The sequence below is a fragment of the Phacochoerus africanus genome, chromosome 2 (genome assembly GCF_016906955.1).
Source record: "Phacochoerus africanus isolate WHEZ1 chromosome 2, ROS_Pafr_v1, whole genome shotgun sequence".
Lineage (NCBI taxonomy): Eukaryota > Metazoa > Chordata > Mammalia > Artiodactyla > Suidae > Phacochoerus > Phacochoerus africanus.
Window position 1 is genome coordinate 196,635,189 of NC_062545.1, and position 25,354 is coordinate 196,660,542.

A 25,354-nucleotide genomic window follows, 5' to 3' on the forward strand; every position below is an offset into this window, starting at 1 on the left:
TCTGCTATCTTTAGGCTAGTCCCCAGAATCAAAAATTTCTTGGATGAATCTGAAAACTAACTCTACAAATTATTCTCACAGAAAAGCATGTGAAGGAGTTCCCGTCGTGGCACAGTGGTTAACGAATCCGACTAGGAACCATGAGGTTGAGGGTTCGATCCCTGCCCTTGCTCAGTGGGTTAAGGATCTGGCGTTGCCGTGAGCTGTGGTGTAGGTTGCAGATGCGGCTCGGATCCCGAGTTGCTGTGGCTCTGGCATAGGCTGGCAGCTACAGCTCCGATTAGACCCCTAGCCTGGGAACCTCCATATGCCGCGGGAGCGGCCCAAGAAATAGCAAAAAGACAAAAAAAAAAGAAAAGAAAAGAAAAGCATGTGAACATTGTCTCACTGAGGCTGTTAGACATTTCCCTCTACAAAGTTGCTCCTTGATTTAAAACATTAGCTAATCATGTTCACAGAATCAGTCAAAACTAACCCAGTGGTGTCTCCCTGCTCTCACTCCACATAGTGACTGCTTCTATCTCACTTCCTACAACTATTATGCCTGACTTTACATCTTTGAAAATACTTGCATGTCTTCTCATGTTTTGTCTTCCTCACCAGCTTAAAAATGCCTCAGTGTTAGACACAACATGTTCCAATCAGAAATGGACTATTACTTGCTTGCAGATCTATGAATTTAAGAGAGACCCTTTCAAATTCCTTCCTTCAATTCCTGGAAGCCTGTTCTAATTCATATACTCACTCTCTCTCAGCTGATTACTGTAATCACCTTCTAATCATTTATCTGGCCTTTGGTCTGTGGCCTCTGGTAGACAGTTCATCTGTGATTTCCTTCCTAGTCATCTTTCTAAAGTACAGTTTTGTTTTGTTTTTTGCTTCTCAGGGCCTCATCCGAGGCATATGGAGGTTTCTGGGTTAGGGTCAAATCAGATCTGTAGCTGTTGGCCTACACCATAGCCACAGCGATGCAGGATCTAAGCTGCGTCTGCGACCAACACTATAGCTCACAGCAACTCTGGATCCTTAACCCACTGAGTGAGGCCAAGGGTCAAACCTGTGTCCTCATGGATGCTGGTCAGATTCGTTAACCTCTGAGTCACAACGGGAACTCCCTAAAGTACAGTTCTGATGGTGTTGCTCATCGTCTAGCTGAAAGGCCTTCCAAAACACCCTACTGCTTACAAATAGAATCCCTAGCCTTTACAATCTGGTCCTAGTTTCCCTTTCTAATCGTAGTCCAGTCACTCACCCACCCTACTCTGTATTCTGTGAGCTATTGCTTACCAACTACATATTTGCACATTTCCATCCCTGTCTTTATTCATTTTCTCTCTTCTTAAGATGGGCTTCTCTACCTTTTCATATCTTGCTCTTTAATTACAAGCGAGATCAACAAGCTTACCTCTTAACACCTCTCTTGCTGTCCCCCATCAACTTGTTTCTTCTCCTTTCCAGAGTGTGTTGTTTATGACTTTTAGCACTTACCATGTGCTCTGTACTCCTGAGGTGGATCTTTTTCCCATTGATACTGTGAGCAACTTGAGGGCCCGGATGATGATTTCTTCATCTTCCCATGGCCACAGCCTAGCAAGTGGAGTGGGAGGAGGGGACTAACTCCCTGGGGAAGAAAGAAAATATTTCTAATGACATAAGGGTGGGGAATTTTCCAGCCTGTTTCTTGGAAGAAATTCAACAGTTTTAGACATTCACTTTACCTGAAATAACCTCTGGAATTAGAGTTCAGAGCCCTTCGAATAAAAATGATTCTTTCTAGAAGTCAAGTTTGTAACTTGTGAGACATGAAAGTTGTTGCTAAACCAGCCTTATTACACTTAAAAATCTACCCCTTACAAAAAAAAAAAAAAAAAAAAAAATTAAGGAGTTCCCGTGGTGGCGCAGTGGTTAACGAATCCGACTAGGAACCATGAGGTTGCGGGTTCGGTCCCTGCCCTTGCTCAGTGGGTTGACGATCCGGCGTCGCCGTGAGCTGTGGTGGAGGTTGCAGACGTGGCTCGGATCCCGCGTTGCTGTGGCTCTGGCGTAGGCCGGTGGCTGCAGCTCCGATTCGGGCCCTGGCCTGGGAACCTCCATGTGCCGCAGGAGCGGCCCAAGAAATAGCAACAACAACAACAACAAAAAAGACAAAAGACAAAAAAAAAAATCTACCCCTTGCATTCAGTCACCAATTACATTTCTTCTGTGCAAGCCTGCTAGCTATTAGAATTTATTAAAAGGGAATTCTATATGTAGCTCAAGAATAGCTGTGATCTCTTTTACCAAAATATGTATTAAAATCAAAACCAGAGACCAACTTTGAACATTCCTTGGGCAGACAAAACCAATTTAGTCATTTTTTGCTTATGCCTTTGGAAATCATAAACAAAATTTGGAACTGTTTCCCAAGGTTTATATGCAGTAACTAACCCTGAAAATTCTGCTATTATAACCAATCACTGTGAAGAAGAAACAGTTACTGCCTTCTCACTATACGTAGCTGCTTTATAACAATGTACACCTGAGCCGCACTGCATGATTTTGGTTTGAATGCTCCCAGTTTGCAACTTTTTGGTGTGTACACAATACCCTTTAATTTATTACAACTTCAGTGATTTATTGGTTTTACTTTGGCTGTTTGTGAACTTTTGACAATGAATTACACACTACTGTCCAGGGATCTACATCTACCCTTGTCCCCGCGAGTCAAGTGGCACGTGGCTTTCAGGACATCAACTGTTAGGGACAGCTCTGTAATTACTTGTAATTCCTTGAGTCCAATGATTCCGGGCGCGTGGTGGTTACTTTGCTTTCATTCACCATTTCATTCTGTGCCAGCAGGACGTTCGGGTGCCTGGCCACTGGCACCGCAAAACCTGGCACGAGGATCGTGGCCTCTAAGGGCCAACGCCATACAGAGAGCAGCCGGCGACCCCCCACCCCCGCCTGCGGGGACCAAAGGCTGAAGCTGAAGAAGGGGAAGCGCAAGGTCCCGCCCGCCCAACGCCGCGCTGCCTAGTGGGTATTAACTAGGAGCACCTCAAGGCCGCCACCCGCCAAGCCTCCGCTCCCCGACGCCGCCCGGATGCGCTCGGGGCGGGCCGGGCCCCCTGCCAGAGCGGCCGTGGGGGCGGGGCGCGCCGGCGCGTGGAGGCCGCGGGCGGCGGCGGGGCGCGCGCGGAGAGGGAGGGGCGCGCGGGACGGGGGCGCGCGGCGGCCGCTGCGGCCTGTGGAGCCGTCACCCCGCAGAGCCGCTCTGGGGTAAGGCGGCGCCGCTCGCGCTGCCGCTGCAGCTGTCCCGCCCGCGGGGGCTGATCGGGGCTGCGCCGGGGGCCGGCCCCCCCCCGCTCCCGCCGCCGTCCTCTGGTTCGTGGGCCGCGCGGTCCCTTTACCATGTCGTGGAGGCAGCGCTTGGCCCGGCTGGTCGGCAGTTTGCAGGACCCGCAGAAAGTCGCCGGTTTCCAGCTGCTGTGCGGGGTCGAAGCGCCGGCCGCCGCCGCCGCCACCGGCGGCGGCCCGGAGGAAGATGAGAAGGCGGAGGCGCCCCTCGCCGGCGAACCCCGGCACCGAGAGCGGCAGCTGGGTGCGTCCGGAGGCCCTCAGCCGCCCGGGAGCGAGCGCAATCAGTGCCAGGCCAAGCCAGGCGTCGGCGGCGCCCCCAACGGTGTGCGGAACGGTCAGGCCACCAAGCTGGGCCCGGCCTCACCGCGGCGCGCGGGGGCTCTGCGCCGCAACTCGCTGACGGGCGAGGAGGGCCAGCTGGCCCACGTGAGCAACTGGCCGCTCTACTACCTGTTCTGCTTGGGCACCGAGCTGGGCAACGAACTCTTCTACATGCTCTTCTTCCCCTTCTGGATCTGGAACCTGGACGCCCTGGTGGGCCGGAGGCTCGTGGTCATCTGGGTGCTGGCCATGTACCTGGGCCAGTGCACCAAGGATATCATCCGCTGGCCGAGGCCCGCCTCGCCGCCCGTGGTCAAGTTGGAGGTCTTCTACAACTCGGAATACAGCATGCCCTCCACCCATGCCATGTCCGGCACCGCCATCCCCATCTCCATGGTTCTGCTCACCTATGGCCGCTGGCAGGTAAGGTGCCTGGCCTCACGGCTCAGCTCGGGGAGTGAAGGACTCCGAGCCTTCGTTGCTCTCCGCAGTTATTTAAATTTGGCCAAAACTCTTTCTCCACAGGTTTTCACAGTACCCGCTAACGGGCCCTTTGTAGGCTTAAGAATGATAGTAAAACGGTCGGGGAAAACCTAGAGACTTAGCTAGCAAACTCAATTTTAATAGTAATGCCTTTCTTGGAACTTAAAGGAAGAGCTATTCGTGGAGTAATACATTATCCCCAAGCTTTGGCTGAGTTTCTAAACGGTTTTCACTCTTGTGATGCACAGAGTGTAATTATCATTTAAGTGTAACGTCCTTATAACTAATCGTTGGGAGACTAGGATTCACCAGTTATCCATGATGCCTTTCTCCAAACTGATTGTGTTTCAGCCATAGGTAAAGTCATTGGCTTTACTCCAGACAGTGTTTATAAAACAAACGAGGTTTCTCCAGGCTATGAAGTACTGCATTTTAAATGAAAGCCACCCTTTGTGGAAGTTAATGGAGCACCGCCTGAGTGGCTCTTTTTAAGGGGTGTGGTTGCTAATTTGCTGATAGACACAGTTTTATTAGTTTCTGGGTCACTGATCAGTACTATCTGTAGTTAAGCTACAGTATTATTGTTGAATTAATATTACAAATTAAAATTAAAGTTAGTCTTAAAACTAGGGTTCTTGGTCAGACTGGTGGGTTTGAAAAATGCTAAGTATGACAGCCAGATCAGGGATGAGTTTTTAACAGTAAACTTATATTTTGTCTACTTCTTTTGGCTTCCCCCCTTTTTAAAAAATTTTTTCATGCTCTGTAAATGTTACTTAGATTTAAAAGTTAATTATTTTTTAGATAGAAGCAAAATTTATTCTTACTGATATCTTATGTCTCTTTTTATTGAAGTATAGTTGATTTACAGTTTTCTGCTACCTGTCTTTTAAATTGTGAGGTTCATTCCTCCTGCAGACCAGTTCCTTAATATAAGAATAAAGTTGACTATGAAGAATCTGAGGAATCAGACCTCCTTGATTTTTTTTTCCATGACACAAAATCATCTTATACTGAGAAGTACATGTTCTGTGTAAAACCCCATTCAGATCAATTTACTTATCTCACACTTAATTTCAGTGTAGATAAACTCTTGCCCCATGGACACGTCTCTGCCTGGCATGGAAAATAGGGAATGTGTATAGTGAAAATGGCAGCATTATTAGGGAAGAGTACCATGAACAGTTTTTTGTTCTTATTCAACCTAAGGAGATAGACAGTAATATTCAGATTGTAAATAGTGCTGCCTATTTTGCATGATAAATATCTCAAATATATTTACTCTAAATACTTCAGAATTTAGGATTGTCATTGAGTTATGATATTTCCTGGTTAGCTAATGATGTTTCTCTTTATTTTTATGAGCTTTTTAGGATTCCATAATGATAGGCCTTTTTATAACTCCTCTTCACTGAGTAGCTGTGTTTCCAGCTATTAGCAGTCCAAATAAGAGAAAGTCCTTTTTGGCTCATCATTTATTCAGAACACATGCTAACAGGAAGTCTGAAAATAGTACTGATGGATTGTTTATGGGACACAGCTATCAATATTTTAACTTCACAGTTATTTGAATTATCTGAAGATACTTAAAGTTTCTGAACCTAGTAAATTTAATTCAAAGTTTGAGGGAATTTTATACCACATGGTTTTAGAATTTGATCTAGACAGAACTTTAAAACCCACCTGGTTTCAAACTGTCATTTTATACATGTGGAAGCTGACCAATTACATTAGAATTGATCTTATAGAATTAGTTTGTTTTTTCTTTTACACATTTTCCATCTAAGCTTGAATAAATTTCCAAATTTAAATACTTATCTTTGGTTTGTTGTTTTGAAAGAAAGGCTCCCTTACATGAAAGTTCTATGTTTGTAAAGGTTTGATTGTAATCATTCAGTACAACAAACCAAAATGACTTTTTAAATGTTTTCCTTTTCAAAAAATCCTTGTTATCAATCAAAAACAGAAGTACCTTCCTTTGCTTAAATTGTTTTGGTCCTCTTCTCTGCCAGTTAGTGCTGTAGTACTTAGGAGGCTTATTTCCAGAGTGGGGACATGGAAAAAAAATATCTATTGGAAAGTGGGATAGGAATTAAACATTGAAAGCCTAGTGTTTTTCTAATAGGCAGCAATTTTGGTTGACAGCTATTTCCATTTGCTTGTGGCCCTACTGCTTACTCAGGCCAGGTGTGTTTATTTCTGTACACCCCAGGTGCTAAACTTCTCTGCAAACTGGGATCGAACTTCATCCTCATGGATGCTAGTCAGATTCGTTTCCACTGAGCCACAATGGGAACTTCAGAGATCTGGCTTTGCCGTGAGCTGTGGCTTAGGTAGCAGGTGTGGCTCAGATTTGGCATTGCTATGGCTGTGGTACAGGCCAGCAGTTGTAGCTCCAATTGGACCCCGAGCCTAGGAACTTTATTATGCCAAGGGTGCGGCCCTAAAAAGCAAAAAAAAAAAACAAAAAAAAACCCAAAAAACAAAAAATCCGAAACCCCAAAAAACCAAAAAACCCAACATAGTCCTTTGAAGAATAATATAAAAAATAAAGCACCCCTTTTGTATTATGTCTGCATGTTCTTTCCAAAAATAAAGTCTTGGACTCACCGTCATGGCTCAGCAGAAATGAATCTGACTACGAACCATGAGGCTGTGGGTTCGATTCCTGGCCTTGCTCAGTGGGTTAAGGATCCAGCATTGCCGTGAGCTGTGGTGTAGGTCAAAGACGCGGTTCAGATCCTGTGTTGCTGTGGTGTGGTGTAGGCTGGCAGTTGTAGCTCTGATTTGACCCCTAGGCTGGGAATCTCCATATGCTGCAGGTGCAGCCCTAAAAAGAAATTAAATAAATAAAATGATGTGGCATATAATTATATACTTGATTTAACAACATTAAGCACATTTTAGATGAGTTTTTTTCTTTTTTTTTTAATGACTTCAGGAGTTTCTGTCATGGCACAGTGTAAACGAATCTGACTAGGAACCATGAGGTTGAAGGTTTGATCCCTGGCTTCGCTCAGAGGGTTAAGGATCCCACATTGCCGTGAGCTATGATATAGGTCGAAGACGAAGCTTGGATCAGGCTTTGCTGTGGCTGTGGCATTGGCCGGCAGCTGTAGCTCTGATTTGACCCCTAGCCTGGAACCTCCATATGCCATGGGTGCTGCCCTAAAAAAAAAAAAGTGACATCCTACACTTTATGGCCTAACCCATCCCTAACTAGTCCATATGATTTCACTACTTTTAATAATATTATCTTTATTAACATTTATTAAGGTCTTACTATAGGTCAGACATTGTTTGAAATGTCTATTACCTCATTTAGGCTACTCTTAAAACATCCCAATGTTTGGTTCTATTATTAATACAGGTTTACATATTATAAAACTGAGACAGAGGAAGGATAAATAACTTACTCAAAGTAACATAGCTGGTGAGTCATAGAAGCAGACCTTAAACCTTACAGGCAGGAGTTCCCGTCGTGGCGCAGTGGTTAACGAATCTGACTAGGAACCATGAGGTTGCGGGTTCGGTCCCTGCCCTTGCTCAGTGGGTTAACGATCCGGCGTTGCTGTGAGCTGTGGTGAGCTGTGGTGTAGGTTGCAGACGCGGCTCGGATCCCGCGTTGCTGTGGCTCTGGCGTAGGCCGGTGGCTCCGATTCAACCCCTAGCCTGGGAACCTCCATATGCCGCGGGAGCGGCCCAAGAAATAGCAACAACAAAAAAGACAAAAGACAAAAAAAAAACCTTACAGGCAGAGAAAACTATATATTATACTTTTTGATTTTTTATTTATTTATTTATTTTTTGTCTTTTTAGCACTACACCCTCGGCATATGGAGGTTCCCAGGCTAGGGGTGGAATGGGAGCTGTAGCCGCTGGCCTAGGCCACAGCAGTACAGGATCTGAGCCACATCTGTGACCTACACCACAGCTCAGATCAACGCTGGATCTTTAACCACTGAATGATGCCAGGGATCAAACCTGCGTTCTTAGGGTTGCTACTCAGATTCATTTCCACTGAGCCACAATGGGAACGCCTACACTTTGTGATTATTTGATACATCCTTGCAATAATAAAATTTTCTAAATAGATATGAGTGTTTTCTTAACATACAAAAGCAACTTTGATATGACCTGAGAGGATAATGTGTACATAAAATGTGCAATACTCATAAATATTTGTTTTATTTTTAAATGTTTTAAATTAATTAATTAATTAATTTTTTATCTTGGCCGTCCTGTGGCATATGGAGTTCTCTGGCTAGGGATCAGATCCAAGCCAAAGCTGTGACCTATGCTGGATCCTTTAACCCAGATGTGCCTGGCCAGGGATTGAACCTATGCTCCCTGGCACTGCAGAGGCACCACCAATCCGTTGTGGAACTCTCTGATGTAATTTTTTATATAAGTAACTGATCTTTTTATTTTATTATTATTATTATTATTTTATCTTTTAGGGCTGCACCCGTGGCATGTGGAGGTTCCCAGGGGGGTCTAATCGGAGCTGTAGCCTCTGGCCTACACCAGAGCCACAGCAATGGGAACTCCAGTAACTGATCTTTTTAAGCAGTTTATCCCTTCTCCACTTATCTGTAATGCCACTGATATTACAAATCAAGTTCCCATATGTATATTGGGTCTAATTCTGAGTTCTCTGTTCTGTTTCACTGCTCTGTTTTTCATGAAAGAAAGGGAGGACATTCTGGAAAAAGGAGAGTAGTTAATATCATTAAATGCTAAGAGGATAAATAGCGTAAGTACTGAAAGTTATAGAAGACTCAGAAAATAAGAACAGGAAAAAGCTAGTGTTAACTTTATTTCCTTACAATTTTGAAATAATTTGGAGCATACTGTATATAGACTTTATTCTTCTTTAATTTAATATAATGTGTGATGGTAAATTTTTGTGTCAACTTTGTTAGGCCACAGTACCCAGATTTTCAGTCAAACACTATTCTTGATGTTTCTGTGAGGATACTTTTAGATGATATTAACATTTAAATCAGTAGATTTTTGGTAGATTGCCTTCCATAATGTGGGTGAGGCTTTATCCAATCAGTCGAAGGCCCTAAAGGAAATATACTATCCTCCCTCAAGGAAGAGGGGGTTCTGCCAGGCCACTGTCTTTGGACTTGAGCTACACCACATCTGCCTTGGGGCTTCAGCCTGTTTGTCTACCCTGCAGATTTGTGATTTCCTTAAAATAAATCTAATAATAAAGCAAAATTTTTTTTTTTTTGGTCTTTTCTAGGGCCGCACCCATGGCATATGGAGGTTCCCAGGCTAGGGGTCTCATTGGAGCTGTAGCTGCAGGCCTAGGCCAGAGCCACAACAACGCAGGATCCAAGCCGCGTCTGTGACCTACACCGTAGCTCACAGCAATGCTGGATCCTTAACCCACTGAGCAAGGCGTCATGGTTCATGGTTCCTAGTCAGATTCATTAACCATTGAGCCACGACGGGAACTCCATAAAGCCAACTCTTTACAATAAATCTCTCAGTATATATGTAGTCATACACATCTTATGGATTCTTTTTCTCCCAAGAATTCTGGTTAACTACATTATGTCATACATTTTCTGTCAGTAAAAATTCCTAGCAAATGTTATTAACATTTTCATCTGAAAAAATACTTGTATGCTGTAGAGTTGTTGCCCTTACTGTTGATATTATCTTTATAAATGAGGAAACTGCACTGCAAAGAGAGTATGAAACTAGCCTACGATCCCACAGCTGAAGACCCAGGCAGCTCCTGGGGAGTCAGCCTAGCTCCCAGCCCTCTAAAGCCTCCCCCATCCAGAGGGCTGCTGTGATTTCTCTATGTGATCTGCCTGTCAGGAACTAAGAGTACTGTTTGGGCAAATTGCCTCAATGAAGAAGTAGTACATAAGAAACCTTAATCTACCATGTGAACTGAAAAAACAGAGAAGCTAATCTGCAGAAAAAGAGCAATGAAGTCGATACATAAGACTGTGACTGCCAGTTTATAATTCCAATTTCTTTTTAAAACTTAGCCTCATTCTGACCCAGGATTCTGTGAGATATAGTATCTTTATAATATATCTCTCTTTTTCTCCCTTATAATACATCTCTCTTTTTTTCCCTTCAATTCAAGATAATTTGATTTCTGTTATTTACATTTGTAGAGTCCCAATAAATGCATGTAGTAAGTGGCTGAAGCCAGGTCTTTGTAGCTCCAAAAACTGTAATTTTCAGCCACTACATTATAATCAGTAACTTTTTTTTTTTTCTTTTTAGGGCCACATCTGCAGCATATGGAAGTTCCCAGGCTAGGGGTCGAATCAGAGCTGCCTACACCACAGCCATAGCAACTCGGGATCCAAGCTGAGTGAGTCTGCGACCCACACCACAGCTCACAGCAACACCAGATCCCCAACCCACTGAACGAGGCCAGGTATCAAACCTGCATCCTCATGGAATATAGTCAGACTTGTTTCTACTGCGCCACAATGGGAACTCCAACACTATCCATTCTTCAAATTCAACATATAATTTTTTTCTTGGTGCTTGCCTTTGTCTCATGTTTAAGTTACTTTAAAAATGTTTTAATTCTACTAAAGACTGTGTAATTGCTTTAACTATAAATCATTTTATTAACTTCTTTTGCTAACTTCAATGAATGTAAATGGAAAATGTCCTAATATAAAAAATAATTCTGACTATGTATGATATTTAAGGAAAGCATATAAGTAAAAATAAAACCACTTGGTAGAATAACTGAAGGAAATGTTTAGAATAAGTTTGTTCCTGTAATAGGATTAGCAATAGAAATGTTAGATAGTGACATGAAATTAAAAACATCTAGGAGGTTATGTAATCTGTTTGGGGTTAGGTAAATTTTTATTTGAAAATGTGAAGATTTGACTTTTTTTCATCTTTTTTTTGGTTAAGATCTAAATATTTAAAACATTCTTTTTAGAGAAAGTACATAAATTTAGCAAAGTTCAACATTCTTAAAGAAAATAGAAACTGGAAACCCCTACCAAATTTAAAAAATTATTACCTATTTGTGTAGTGATAAAAGTATAACATAACAAGTGTGGTAAATTTGAAAGGCATCACAATAGGCTACTAGAATATAATGCTAAATGTTATTTAGCATCCCTGAGTCTGTTAAGACAGGGGAGTGGAATTAATATAAGAGCCTTTCTACCTCTAAGTGAAATTTGTACCTAGTATCCATTCTAAGAAAAGCTAAATAAAATATGTGTTTAATTTTTGATCCTAGGGATGCAAGTAATTAAAACACTTTATACAGCTTAGTGAGTGGTGAAGAGCTGACCTGGAAATCAGACTTACCGTGTGTTTGCATCTCAGCTCTGTAACTTAATACTTATTTGATCTTGGACCTCTCCGTGCCTGCTTAATTTAAATTAGAACATCTATCTACCTCTTAGGGTTGTTCTGATGATTTGTGATTTGTAAAGCTCTTAGAATAGTGCCTGGTTCGTAGTAAGTTAACAAGAAAAAACCCATATGTATTTCGTCTAACATCTGCCTAGAATTGAATGTGGGATATAAAAAAAATCCAGTTTGAATTTTCTATTACAGATTTTTATTTATAGATATTTCTATTCTTTGGTATTTTGAAAGTTACCCTACTTAATCGCCTCTGCTTCATTTACTCTCCCAAGTGCTGAGGCAGCTCCCAAAGAACTCTCATCATCCCAGGCTGGATCTGCTCTCAGCTCTCAACCCTAGAGATTTGAATTAGGGATTTAAAAAAATCCACAGAGTCCACTCTAGACACTGGAGAAATTTTCTGGGACTTTTTTCCCTCACAAATCCCTTCCCTATTATTGGAATTGGGAAATGGACCCTATTTTGTTAACATAAGGCCACATCAACTAGTTTGATAATAAATAGTACTTTCTTTATTGTGGTTTATAATATAAAATACACTTTAGGAATTCTCACTGTGGTGCAACAGGATCAGTGGTGTCTAGGGAGTGCTGGGACACAGGTTTGGCCCTGCCCAGCACAATGAGTTAAGGATCGGTGTTGCTGAAGCTGCTGCTTAGGTCACGACTACTGCTCAGATCTGATTCCTGGCTAGGGAACTCCATACGCTGTGGGGTGGCCAAAAAAAGGGGGAAAAAAATCTATCTATATATCTCTATATATAATATTTTAAATTATAATTAGGTCTGTTGCTAAATTGTCATTTAAGAATTTGAAATTTTAAAACAGATGACAACAAATGCATGTTGGTCAAAACAATAGATTGAGTTGGAAATGTTGTGGTACATATTTTTGTTAATGTGCATTTAACTGTGTATGGGTGAGATTTTGTTTTACTGATTTGAACTAATGTGTTACTACTCTACATTAGTCTACCAGTGCGTAAAGTACCATAAAGGGAAACATGCTATTTTGATTAAGTTTTTTATTTTTGCTTTTAGTACAGAAAATGCAGTTTAAAATGTGCTATTGGGAGTTCCTGTTGTGGCTCAGTGGGTTAAGAAGCCGACTAGAGTTCCCTACATGGCGTCACTCAGTGGGTTAAGGATCTAGCATTGCCGTGAGCTATGGCATAGGGTTGCAGGTGTGGCTTGGATCTGGCATTGCTGTGGCTGTGGTATAGGCTACTAGCTGCAGCTCCTATTTGACCCCAACCCTGCTAACTTCCATATGCTGCAGGTGCGGCCATAAAAAGAAAAAAAAAAAATGTGCTCTTGAATGTCAAATACGAAACTGGCTTTTATATTTCTATGCAACTTGAGTTACTTTGTTTTATTTTATTTTTATTTATTTATTTATTTATTGTCTTTTTCCTTAGGGCCGCACCCGCAGCATATGGAGGTTCCCAGGCTAGGGGGTGAATTGGAGCTGTTGCCGCCGGCCTATGCCAGAGCCACAGTAATGCCAGATCTGAGCAGCGTCTGCGACCTACACCATAGCACACGATGATGCCGGATCCTTAACGCACCGAGCAAGGCCAGGGATCGGAACCCGAAACTTCATGGTTCCTAGTCAGATTTGTTTCCTATGCACCACGATGGGAACTCCTGAGTTACTTTGTTTTAGAATGTGTATATTACTTTTTAAAGCTTAAACTACAGAACCCTTACCTAATAATGTTTATTCTAAAACAAGTATTAAGAATTCTCTTTCCCAGGAGTTCCTGTTGTGGCGCAGTGGTTAACGAATCTGACTAGGAACCATGAGGTTGCGGGTTCGGTCCCTGCCCTTGCTCAGTGGGTTAAAGATCCGGCGTTGCCATGAGCTGTGGTGTAGGTCACAGACGCGGCTCGGATCCTGCGTTGCTGTGGCTCTGGCGTAGGCCGGTGGCTATAGCTCCGATTGGACCCCTAGCCTGGGAATCTCCACATGCCGTGAGAGCGGCCCAAGAAATAGCAAAAAGACAAAAAAAAAAAAAGAATTCTCTTTCCCAGGTTTACTCAAAAGGATTTTCAGGAGTTCCCATTGTGATTCAGCAGGTTAAGAGCCTGACATGTTATCTGTGAGGACACAGGTTCAATCTCTGGCCTAGCTTGGTGGGTTCAGGATCCAGTGCTGTCTTGAGCTTAGGCGTCAGTTCCAATCGCTGCTTGGATGCTGTGGCTATGGTCTAGGCTCCACCTGCAGCTCTGGATTCCACTCCTGGCCCAGGAAACTCTTTATGCCACAGGTGCGGCTGTAAAAAGGAAAAAAAAAAAGATGTTCAGATTGCAGTTTATTATGGTGGATTCCAGGGATGCTCTGAGAACTAGTTTAGCAGAGCTCAGGTTTGAGGCCAGGAATTGAATGATAATAGTTATCTTTGACCCCAAGTTATCTTGAATATGATACTGTAAGACTGATGTTCTGAGTGACTAAAGGCTCATGTTTACTTCATTTAGCAAGTATTTATTGACTGTTTACTATGTGCAAACACTGCTATAGTCACTGATAATAAAGCAGTCAACGAAATAGGCTCTGGTCCCTGCCCCCATGAAAGTTACATTCCTGAGAAAAGAGACAATAACTAAAATACATACTGTTATTTTAAGTACATATAAATATTTGTAAATATATATATGTAGAATATAAATAAAATATATCCTAATGCATAAATATATCCTGTATCAAGGATAAGGGTCTTTAATTTCTTTCAGTAATGTTTTATAGTTTTCAGTGTACCATTCTTTTCATTTATTTGGTTAAATTTATTCTTTGGTGTTTTATTCTTTTGGGTGCTGTTATAAATTAGATTATTAATTTTCTTTTCAGATTGCTCATTGCTGGTATATAGAAACAAAACTTATTTTTGTGCACTCATCTTGTACCTGCCAACTTAGCTGAATTCATTTAACTCTAGTATTTCTTTTTAACTCTAGTAGTTTTTTGTGGATTCTTTGGGATTTTCTATTTTTAAGATCATGTCATCTGTGAATAGAGATCACTTCCTTTCTAATTTAGAACTTTTAAAATATCTTTTGCCTAATTGCTTTGGCTAGAACTTACAATATAATGTTAGATAGCCATGGTGAGAGACAGACATCCTTGTCTTGTTCCTAGTCTTGGAGGGTAGAGCTGGGAGGCACTTTTCATTCTTTCAGCCATTGTATGTAATATTTGTAAATATATCATGAATGCTCTTTATCATGTTAAGGAAGTTCTTTTCTATTCCTTGCTTTTCGAGAGCTTTTATTAGAAGGAATTTGGGATTTTATCAAATGCTTGTTCTGTATCAATTGAATGATCCTGTGGGTTGTTTTTCGTTTTTTTGTTTGTTTTTAACTTACTCTGTTAATGTTGTGTATTTCATTGATTTTTCTTTGCTGAACCACTCTCGCATTTTTGGCATAAATTCTACTTGGTCATGGTGTGTAATGCTTTTAATGTGATGTTGGATTTTGTCTGCTCATACTTCGTAGAAGATTTTTGCATCAAGGATATTGGTCGGTAGTTTTCTTGTCTGGTTTTGGTATCAGTGTAATAATGGCCTCCTAGATTGAGTTAGGAAGTGTTCTATCTGCTTCTGTTTTTTTGTAAGAACTTCAGAAATACTGATATTAAATCTTAAATGTTTGGTGGAGTTCACCGGTAAAAAAGTCTCGACTTGCGCTTTTCTTTGGAGGTTTTTGATTATGGATTCATTTTCTTTACTTGTTATACATCTGTTTAGACTTTATACTTTTTTTTTTGTCTTTTGTCTTTTTAGGGCTGCATCCTCAGCATATGGAGGTTCCCAGGCTAGGGGTCGAATCAGAGCTGTTACTGCCGGCCTACACCAGAGCCACAGCAATGCCAATCCAAGCCATGTCTGCAACCTACACCATAGCTCACCACAACACCAGATCCTTAACCCACTGAGCGAGGCCAGGGAGCGAACCTGCAACCTCATGGTTCCTAGTCGGATTTGTTTCCACTTCGCCATGATGGGAACTTCTGTATTTCTCCTTGAGTCAGTTTTGGTAATTTGCATTTTTCTAGGAATTTGCGTGTTTCCTCTAGGTTATCTAATTTGTTAGCATATGACTGTTCATAATTTTATAATCCTTTTTATTTCTGTAAGACCAATAGTAATGTTTCCACTTTTATTTCTGATTTTAGTTATTTGCATCTTCTTTTTTTGGTCAGTCAGACTAGATTTGTTAATTTTGTTGACTTTTCAAAGAAATAACTTTTAGTTTTGTCTATTTCCTTGTTTTTCTATTCTCTCTCTCTTATTTTTTTTTTTTTTTAAGTCTTTTTAGGGCTGCATCCATGGCATATGGAGGTTCCTAGGGAAGGGGTTAAATTGGAGCTGCAGCTGCCAGGCTATGCCACAGCTATAGCAATGCCAGATCTGAGCCATGTCTGTGACCCACACCACAGCTCATGGCAATGCCGGATCCTCAACACCCTGAGGGAGGTGAGGCCAGGGATTGAACCTGAGTCAGGATCATTACTGCTGAGCCATGACGGGAACTCCTCTATTCTCTCTTTTTCTTCTTCTACTCTTGTCATTTTATTATTTCCCTCTATTACTAGCTTTACATTTAGTTTGTTTGTCTTTTTCATGTCTTCAAGGTAATAGAGTTGTGACTGATGTCTTTCTTTTTAATGTAGGGCTCCATTGCTATACATTCCCTCTGAGTGCTGCTTTTATTGTATGACATAGTTTTTTGGTATGTTGTGTTTTGTTTTTATTTATCTCTATTTCATAATTACCCTGTGATTTCTTTTTTGAAGAAATCCCTGAGTGGGGCAAGGGATCAAACCCACATGCTCAGAGGTATTAGTCTGGCTCAATCCTGAATTGCCATGAGCTGTGGTGTAGATTGCAGATGCAGTCTGGATCCTACGTAGCTGTGGCTATGATGTAGGTCAGCAGCTGCAGCTCCAATTTGACCCCCTAGCCTGGGAACTTCCATATGCCACAGGTGTGGCCCTAAAAACAAACAAACAAAACCAATAAATAAACGTGCCAGGTGAATTAGTTATTATGGATAATTTTCTGTCCCCTAACACATTCTCACTTTAGGAGTATTCCTTTTTCTAGTTTATCTAGTTTGTTTAATTTACTCCAGTCATTAAGATCTATGGTCTTTTTTATCTGCTTAAAAATACTGGCAAGATATTTCTTTAATTTGATACTGTAATTACACTGAATTCTGTTATTCCATGGGGAGTAAATGTGATGTGGTCTGAACTGGATCAGGTCTTACCTCAGTTGTGTTTCTTTCCACAAAAAAATAAATAAATAAATAAGTAAAGCTAGGGAAAATATTCTGAAAGTAGAGACTAATGGCTGAAAAAATTGACCAATGAATGACATTAAAAGTGCTTATTCTTTTCCGAAGTAGTCATCTTACCCCAACGAGATCTAAAGGTGCTCTGGAATAGGGGAAAGCCTCTGCATCTAGCTTGACTGCATTCCTCATTCTCCTGCTTAACACCTTGAAAATAGTAAACCTGAATAAATGGGAATTAAGTTAAATTCAGTTTCATTGTCCCTACTCAAAAATACTCCCTTCCCCTACTTTCAGTCCTAGCTTTTGAGACACTGTAAATGAACTTTTTTTTTTTTTTTGCTTTTTGGGACCACACCTGTATCATATGGAGGTTCCCATGCTAGGGGTGAAATCAGAACTGCAGGTGCTGGCCTACACCATAGCCACAGCCACACTTTTGTTAACCCACTGAGTGAGGCCAGGAATTGAACTCACATCCTCATGGATACTAGTCAGGTTCGTTACCACTGAGCCACACCGGAAACTCCTAAATGAATTTTTCTTCAATCTGTTGTGTACAGAGAACTTCCATCAATAACTGTACATTTTTTACTTCCTTAGGGGGCCTAAGTGAAAAAAAATAAACATAGTAGACTTTCATGGCAGTGTTTTTTGTTTTTGTTTTACTTCTTCGGCTCTCCCTTGCTATTAATAGTATTTTTTTTAATTAACGGAAAAATTGGAAAGGCCTGAGTGCCTGCTACAGAGACAGAAGCCACTGTCACCATCTCACCTAAATTCTAACTGATTTCCTTGCTTCCACCCTGGGTCCCTTATTGTTTAATGGCATGACACTGCTCTGCTCAGAACACTGCACTGGTCTCCACTTGATCTGCCCAAAGTCAGATTTCATACATGGCCTCTCAGGCTTGCTTGCCCTGGTCACCTTTAGTTGTCTTACCTCTCCTCTTACCTGCTCTCTGCTCCGGCCATGCCGGCCTCCTTGCCAGCCATGTCTCCTCATTAGAAATTTTGCTCTGCCTGATCCCTCTCCCTCATATACATTCTTCCCTCAGATAGCCAACTGGCAAATCCTCTCACTTCCATCCAGGCTTGCCTCAAGTCTAAACTTCCATATATAAAGCCTACACTGACTATCTTTTAATACCTTAACCTGCCCCATTCACACTCCCATACTCCTGATCCTATTTCTATTACTGCTTTAATTTAATTATGATAGGTGTAGTTATACTGTGGTAATGACTTAACCCTGAAAACAACAAAAGCTTATTTCTCATTTGTTTCATAGTCATTATGGGTTAGCAAACAACTCTGTTCCACTTAGAACCTCAGGGACTCAGGCTGATAGAAGTCTGCCTGTCTTGTGGTTCATCTCAACATGTGGCTTCCAGCCTCATATCTCTGGGGAAGAGAGAGTTCATCGAATGATTCAAAGTGGCATAAGTTACCTTTTCCCCAGTTCACTGACCTAGACGAGTCACATGGTCCCATTCTAACTGCAAGAGGAGCACAAGAAATACTTGGTGAACATTAATGTTTCAACACCTATTCTCTTTCATTTCTCCATAATACTTACCATGTTTTATATAATTTGCATATTTTATGTTAATTATTTAGTGCCTTTCCTCAGCAAGAATGTAAACTTATTCTCCTAGAAAACCTCACTACTTACAATTTCTTGCACATAAGCCTTTTCTCGTTTGCTCCTGCTGTTTGAAATGTCCTCTGTCTTTTTTTGCCCTGTGCTTTTTTTCTCTAAAGATTAAATCCTACTTATCTTAATCTGGGAGACTTGGCTAACATCCTTAAACTAAGTATCTAAGGGATACCTTAGACTCCCTTAGATATGTTTAGTGTATGCCTATCATAGTCCTTAACCTCCTTATATGATTACATGTCTGCCTCCTGGTTAACCAAGTTACTCATGCATATGGGAAAATGACTGAAGAAATAGGTAGAGCCTAGAAAAGAAACTCTAAGGATCTGAATAAATATAGTATAAATAGGGTGGAGAAGAGAAAATTAAGAAATATGTAGACGGTAAAATCAGAAGACTTGGTTATTAGTTGCATTGAGGGATAAGGAAAAAAACATCAAGGATAATTCATGCCTCTTATTTAGACTATGATGCTTCCAAGTGAAAAAGGGAAAATGAGAGCGTGGACAAGTATAGGTGGCAGGATGGTGAGTCCAGTGTCAATTATAGTGGGTGTAACGCCAGAAGGATCTCAGGCTGGAGATAAGAACAGGGATAGCTAAATGGTTCTTAGCCCAAGGACATGGATAGATCTTCAGCATGCTAAGTAGCAGTTAAAAAATAGGAAAAAGTGAGACTTAAAATAATTACTAAGGGCAGAATCCTTAATTATTCCAATGTTTAAGGAACAATCTGGAATACAGATTGCTTTTGTGTGGAAAACAGAAAAAAACTGATGGTGAAAGGGGAACCATGAGATTGTGATACTGTAGAAATCTAGGGTATTTAGACTTTCAAGAAGAAATGTGTGGGAGTCCCTTGGTGGCACAGCCAATTAAGGATCCAGCATTGTCACTGCAGTGGCTCAGGTCATTGCTGTGGTGTAGGTTTGATCCCTTGTCCAGGATCTTTTGCATGCCTTGGGCACAGCCAAAAAGAGGAAACATGTGGACCATGTTAAATGCAGTAGAGAAATCAAATCAAAACAACTATGTACTGGAGTTCTCTTGTGGTGCAGCAGGTTAAGGATCTGGCGTTGTCACTACAACAGCTTGGGTTACTGTTGTGGCATGAGTTTGATCCCTGGCTTGGCCAAAAAAAAATAGTACTGAATCTTTACTGCTCTTCCTGCAGCCCTACTTAACTCCCTTCTTTCAACCCCATTTCTTAAATTGAACCATCTTGGCTTTAATTTCATTAAGGAGTTTGAGGTTATCAGGCATAAACTGCCTCACATGTATCCTCCCTCCTTCCTTTACAAACCTATGACCATGCAGTCCATCAATCATTTGTTTCCTTCTGCCCTCTAACATCAGGAGATTCAAAGCCAATTCCTCTTTTAGAGCCATTGGTACTAAGAGTTGCCTATATTTTAAGTTTTTTCCCTTTTTATGGCTTTCTGCTCCCATTATCCCACCAAAATTTTTCTCAATAAAGTTGCCATTTGAAATTTTAGTGGAGGGGCAGAAGTGGGAAACAAATTAGATGATATTCCGTATTGAAAGGAAGATGAGGAAATTGCAAGTAGTAGTCACTGCTGGAAGTGAGAGGGAGATAACGGCTCTGGCCAGGGAAGCCAGGACACTTACCTGGACCAGATTCAGGCTTTACTCCAGAAGCACTTTCACGCCACAGTAAAAGTGTGTCTCTTAGCTGTTTTTCTTCTGTAGCATGGCAGTGACTGAATCTTTACTGTAGAAGCAAAAATGAGCCAATTCCCACAGTAAAGATCATAGCAACATTAGATTTGATTCATTCATTCATGCAAAAGTTTTTTTTGTTTTGTCTTTTTAGGGCCGTACCCATAGCATATGGAGATTCCCAGGCTAGAGATCGAATGGGAGCTATAGCCGCTGGCCTACATCTCAGCTCACAGCAATGCTGAATCCTTAACCTACTGAGTGAGGCCAGGGATCAAACCTGCGTCCTCATGGATGCTAGTCAGATAAGTTTCTGTTGAGCCACAACAGGAACTCCCATGCGAAAGTATTTCTTGAATGTCTGCTCTGTGCCATGCTTAGGGCTAGGTGCTGGGGATACAATGGAGAAAACAAAACAAAACACATAGTTCTTGTTCTCCTGGAGTTTGTAGTATAGTAATTTGTTTTTTATTTACTTGTTTATATTTAACCATATTTATCTAACTAATTTTTTTTTTCCCCTTTAGTATCCTCTTATATATGGACTGATTCTTATTCCCTGCTGGTGTTCTCTAGTTTGCCTAAGTAGAATTTACATGGGAATGCACTCCATTCTGGTAAGGACAACATTATGTTCATAGTGCTTTACTTTTTCTAAAATTGACAGGCAGTTTTATAATTTTTAATCATTTTCAAACTTTTTGGAAATCTAGTAAGAAAATACGCTTATTGTCAATCTTTTAACTTTGTTCGCAAAAATAGGAACAGGATACTTTGCCAAGTTTTGGTGTAGTTCTCATGTTTATAGAGGCAGTTTCCAGCAATCACAATAACCATTATACTCATGATAGTATTTCTCCCTCCTAGTTTTGGTTTTATTTTCTTTATCATTCTCTTCTATGCCTTTCCTACCATTTAGTCAAAACCAACAATTTAAATACTGAAACCAAGGAGAGCTCTGCTCATTATTAGTGAGGACCCAATGATTAGAAACTAAATGGAAATGAACTATCCTGGTGCCACTTGTGTTTAAGTATTAAACTCTAGTTTTCTTCTCATTCTTGACAGTATTTTAGGGCTTAACATTAGATACTATACATAGAGAATGCAGTTCAGTTTCAGAAGCATTGGCGCAGGGACGCTGCACTCTTTTCAGCCACATGTACTACCTCCTTTCCTCTCCGTCCTGTTGATACCTTTTTCTTACTTCTGGCCTACACCATCTCTTAACCAGATCACTGCAGCATTTCATAATTAGCAGCTCCACTTCCAGTGTGACACTGCCTCTACAGTGTTTAGTTTCCTGCTCTAGTTTACTTCCCAAAACACAAATCTGATGCCATACTGAATGACTTATGTTTCCTTAAACGCAAAGGGTGTTTCTTATCTCCGTACTGTCAGGGATGCCTTAACCTCCACAGGGAATGCCCTTTTCCTTTGCCTGACTATCCTTTCTGTTCTTCACGTCTTATAAAAATGTTGTTTCCTAAAGTTTTATTACTGTCCCCATCTTTCCTTTCTAAGGACTAGTTAGGGGACTTTTCTCCTCCCTTCCAGTTTCAGTTTTTTTTGTTTTTGTTTTTGTTTTTTTTCCAATTTCAGTTTGAGCCTGATTCTGGCATAGCACTTATGCCAAACTGCAGTTGCTTTTTTCTTTGTCTGTTACCTTCACTAGAGAACAGGCAACATGAGAAAAGTAGTCCTCTGTCCTTGCATCTGGTGTGATGTCTCTTAGGATATTCTGTGAATGTATTCTGTATTATCTGTAGATAAAGGATCAGAAGAAAGGTGAAGAGATAGGAACTAATTCATGGAATCCAAACATTTTAAATGGGTTATATCAATTTTTTCTTGACCTTCACAACAAGTTAATACTTTTAGAATTTTCTGTTCAAAAAAAATCTCAGCTTATCTCATTGCTATAGAAATAGTGAGTTGCCATTTCTTCCTTAGATTGCTTGCCTCCAGAAGTTGCCCCTTCACCAGTAAATTTCCACAAGTCCCAAACACTATGTTAAGAAGCAGACTATTTGTGTTTGATTTTTTATAATTATATTAATGCAAATATGGATTGACATATAATTCTACATTGACTAAGCTCTTAATTGTATAATAGACTATCACTTTTTCATATCAAACCTAATATTAGTCACAAGAAAATGTTATCCATCTCTGTGCCTTGTTAGTTATTACTCTCTACTCCCAATTATCAATATTGCACCTAAACAACTACCAAAAAAGTTATACATCTCTGAATGATAACATTATCCCTAGGTTCATTATAATCATAAAAAGAAGAATAAGAATTTACTATATTGAATATGTAATCTCAAACATTCTGTTCTGAAAAAAAAGGGACTGTATAGTGGATTCGTTAAGTATTCAAGCTGAGTTCAGTTTATGTTTTAGATACAGGATAATATCCATTCTTGAATCAGCTGAAGTAAAAATAATATTGATATATTATTTTTCAAATCATGAATCTGATAACATATCGTAAGTCTGATAATCCCAGTCTTTTAATTATTCAGAAACTGTCTTGTTCCATAGAATGTCTTATCAGTTTTATTCTGACTAGGTACTGAATTTTATTATGTGTAGTATTACAAGTTGTTTTTCTTTTAAATGTAAAATCACAGATGACTTGTAAGCATGGTAAATTATGATTCTGTGTTATAGCCACAACTATTCCCAATCAGTAATATATGCTTTGTCTCATTTGATAATTGCTATATGAATTTATAGTCATAATGAATGGCCCTTCCCCCTTTGTGCATTATTGATCTAATGTTTTCCCACAATTTTCACTTTTTTCCTGTATATTTTAATGTTTTAATAATAGCCCGCATTTTGGACTATTTTTTAATCATCATTTGTATCTTCATTGTTTGTGAAATTACTATAGAACGATAGAGTATGACCTAGAAGTTGGTAACAGGTGCCATGCTAAGCAGATGTCTTTATTTTTTTAAATTTTATTGAAGTATAGTTGATTTGTACCATGTTTATTTCTGTTGTACAGCAAAGTGATTCAGTTATACATACATATATTCTTTTTCATATTCTTTTCCATTATGGTTTATCATAGGCTATTGATATACTAGGTCCCTGTGCTATACAGTAGAACCTTGTTGTTGATCCATCTTATATATAATAGTATGCATCTTAAGCAGATGTCTTTATTAACATTAAAAAGTTCTGGAGTTCCCGTCGTGGCACAGTGGTTAACGAATCCGACTAGGAACCATGAGGTTGCGGGTTCGGTCCCTGGCCTTGCTCAGTGGGTTAACGATCCGGCGTTGCCGTGAGCTGTGGTGTAGGTTGCAGATGCGGCTCGGATCCCGCGTTGCTGTGGCTCTGGCGTAGGCCGGTGGCTACAGCTCCGATTCAACCCCTAGCCTGGGAACCTCCATATGCCGCAGGAGCGGCCCAAGAAATAGCAACAACAACAACAACAAAAGACAAAAAAAAAAAAAAGTTCTAATAGGAGTTCCTGTCATGGCACAGCAGAAACGAGTCTGACTAGGAACCATGAGGTTGCGGGTTCAATCCCCAGCCTCACTCAGTGGGTTAAGGATCCAGTGTTGCCAGTCTACACTAGACCCAGCTTTAGTGTAGATTGCAGATGCAGCTTGGATCCTGCATTGCTGTGGCTGTGGTGTAGGTGGCAGCTGTAGCTCCGATTGGACCCCTAGCCTGGGAATCTCCATTTGCCACAGATGCAGCCCAAAAAAGAAAAAAAAAAGTTCTAATAATGTGTTCTAAGTAGTTTATAATGAATAGGTCATTCAGTATTTGCCATATGCTTTGTTATTATTTTTACAATACAAAGAGCAACCGCTTAGTTTATTTGTAACACCTACTTTCCTAAATTGATTTTCTGAATCCCCAGAAAAGTAGAGGGATTACTACACTCATTTTTCCTTTACTTTTTTTATTTTTTTGCTTTTTAGGGCTGCACCTGCAGCATATGGAAGTTCCCAGGCTAAGTGTCAAATCAGAGCTGTAGCTGCTGACCTACATCACAGCCACAGCAACACAGGATCCGAGCTGCATCTGTGACCTACACCACAGCTCATAGCAACACCAGATCCCTGATCCATTGAGTGAGGCCAGGAATTGAACCTGTATCCTTATGGATACTAGTTGGATTCATTTCTGCTACACCACATGGGAACTCCTCCTTTACTTATTATTAAGTCTACCTCTCAAAATTTATTTTTTTCTCAATGAATTTTATTACATTTATAGTTGGGGATTTCCATCCCAAACCTCCAGCGCATCCCTCAACTCCCAACCTATCCTCTTTGGAAACCAAGAATTTTTTAAAGTATAAGTCAGTATCTGTTCTGCAAAGAAGTTCCTGTCTCATTGTCTGATTAACTTAACTTAGCATGATAATTTCTAGGTCCATCCATGTTGCTGCAAATGCCATTCTTTCTTTCCTTTTAATGGCTGAGTAATATTCCCTTGTGTGTATGTATCACATCTGCTTTACCCACTCCTCTGTCGATGGACATTTAGGTAGTTTCCATGTTTCAGCTATTGTAAATAGTGCTTCAAAGAACACTGGAGTACATGCATCTTTTTGAGTCATGGTTTGTTCTGGATAGATGCCCAGGTGTGGGAAAATTTCTTAAAACACAAGCCATTTTTAAGTTACTAGATCAAGTAATTGCCAAATTACTATTTTGTTTCTATATTATTAAAATTATGAATATGTTATAATTACATTTACCAAAAATTGCACTAAAAGTTTGTCCATATGTAAAAAGTCTTTTTAGAAAGGTATTATGAGGAGTTCCCACTGTGGCACGTCAGGATGCAGCTTTGATCCCCAGCCCAGCACAGTGAGTTACATGATCCAGTGTTGCTGCAGCTGTGGCAAGTTGAAGGCCTTAAGTGCATCTCAGATCTGATTCCTGGCCTGGGAACTCCATATGCCACAGGGCAGCCAAAAAAGAAAAAGAAAATGAAAAAAAAAAAGTTATTATGAGATCATATAGCAGAATGTACCTCTCAAACCCATTTTTATAACAAACAAAAATCAAACTAAACAACAGCAACCCCAAAAACGTGTTATAGAGAAAGATCCAGAACAGTAAACACAATGAATTCTAACAGTGCTTATTTTTGGGTACTAACAACTTGTTTTTGTTTATCTATGTATTTTTTAGTTTTTCTATAGT

General features: G+C 40.4%; 1 protein-coding gene and 1 long non-coding RNA gene across 3 annotated transcripts in view; one reads left to right on the plus strand and one right to left on the minus strand.

The window, feature by feature from the left end:
• Positions 1-3,509, minus strand: part of LOC125119927 (uncharacterized) — a 27,873-nt gene extending 24,364 nt beyond the window's left edge. The window contains exons 1-2 of the long non-coding RNA XR_007133214.1: positions 3,390-3,509; positions 1,489-1,621 (exon numbers count right to left, since the gene is read on the minus strand). This is a non-coding gene — a long non-coding RNA (uncharacterized LOC125119927). The remainder of the gene's footprint in view (positions 1-1,488; positions 1,622-3,389) is intronic.
• The window catches only part of SGPP1 (sphingosine-1-phosphate phosphatase 1), a 29,381-nt gene continuing 7,207 nt past the window's right edge, over positions 3,181-25,354 (plus strand). The window contains exons 1-2 of one of the 2 annotated variants that reach the window (XM_047767515.1): positions 3,191-4,083; positions 20,693-20,782. In XM_047767515.1, the coding sequence (XP_047623471.1) occupies positions 3,391-4,083; positions 20,693-20,782 (783 nt within the window). In that variant the 5' untranslated portion in view covers positions 3,191-3,390. Of the gene's footprint in view, positions 4,084-20,692; positions 20,783-25,354 lie in introns of both variants that reach the window. The other variant, XM_047767516.1, reaches the window with a different exon arrangement.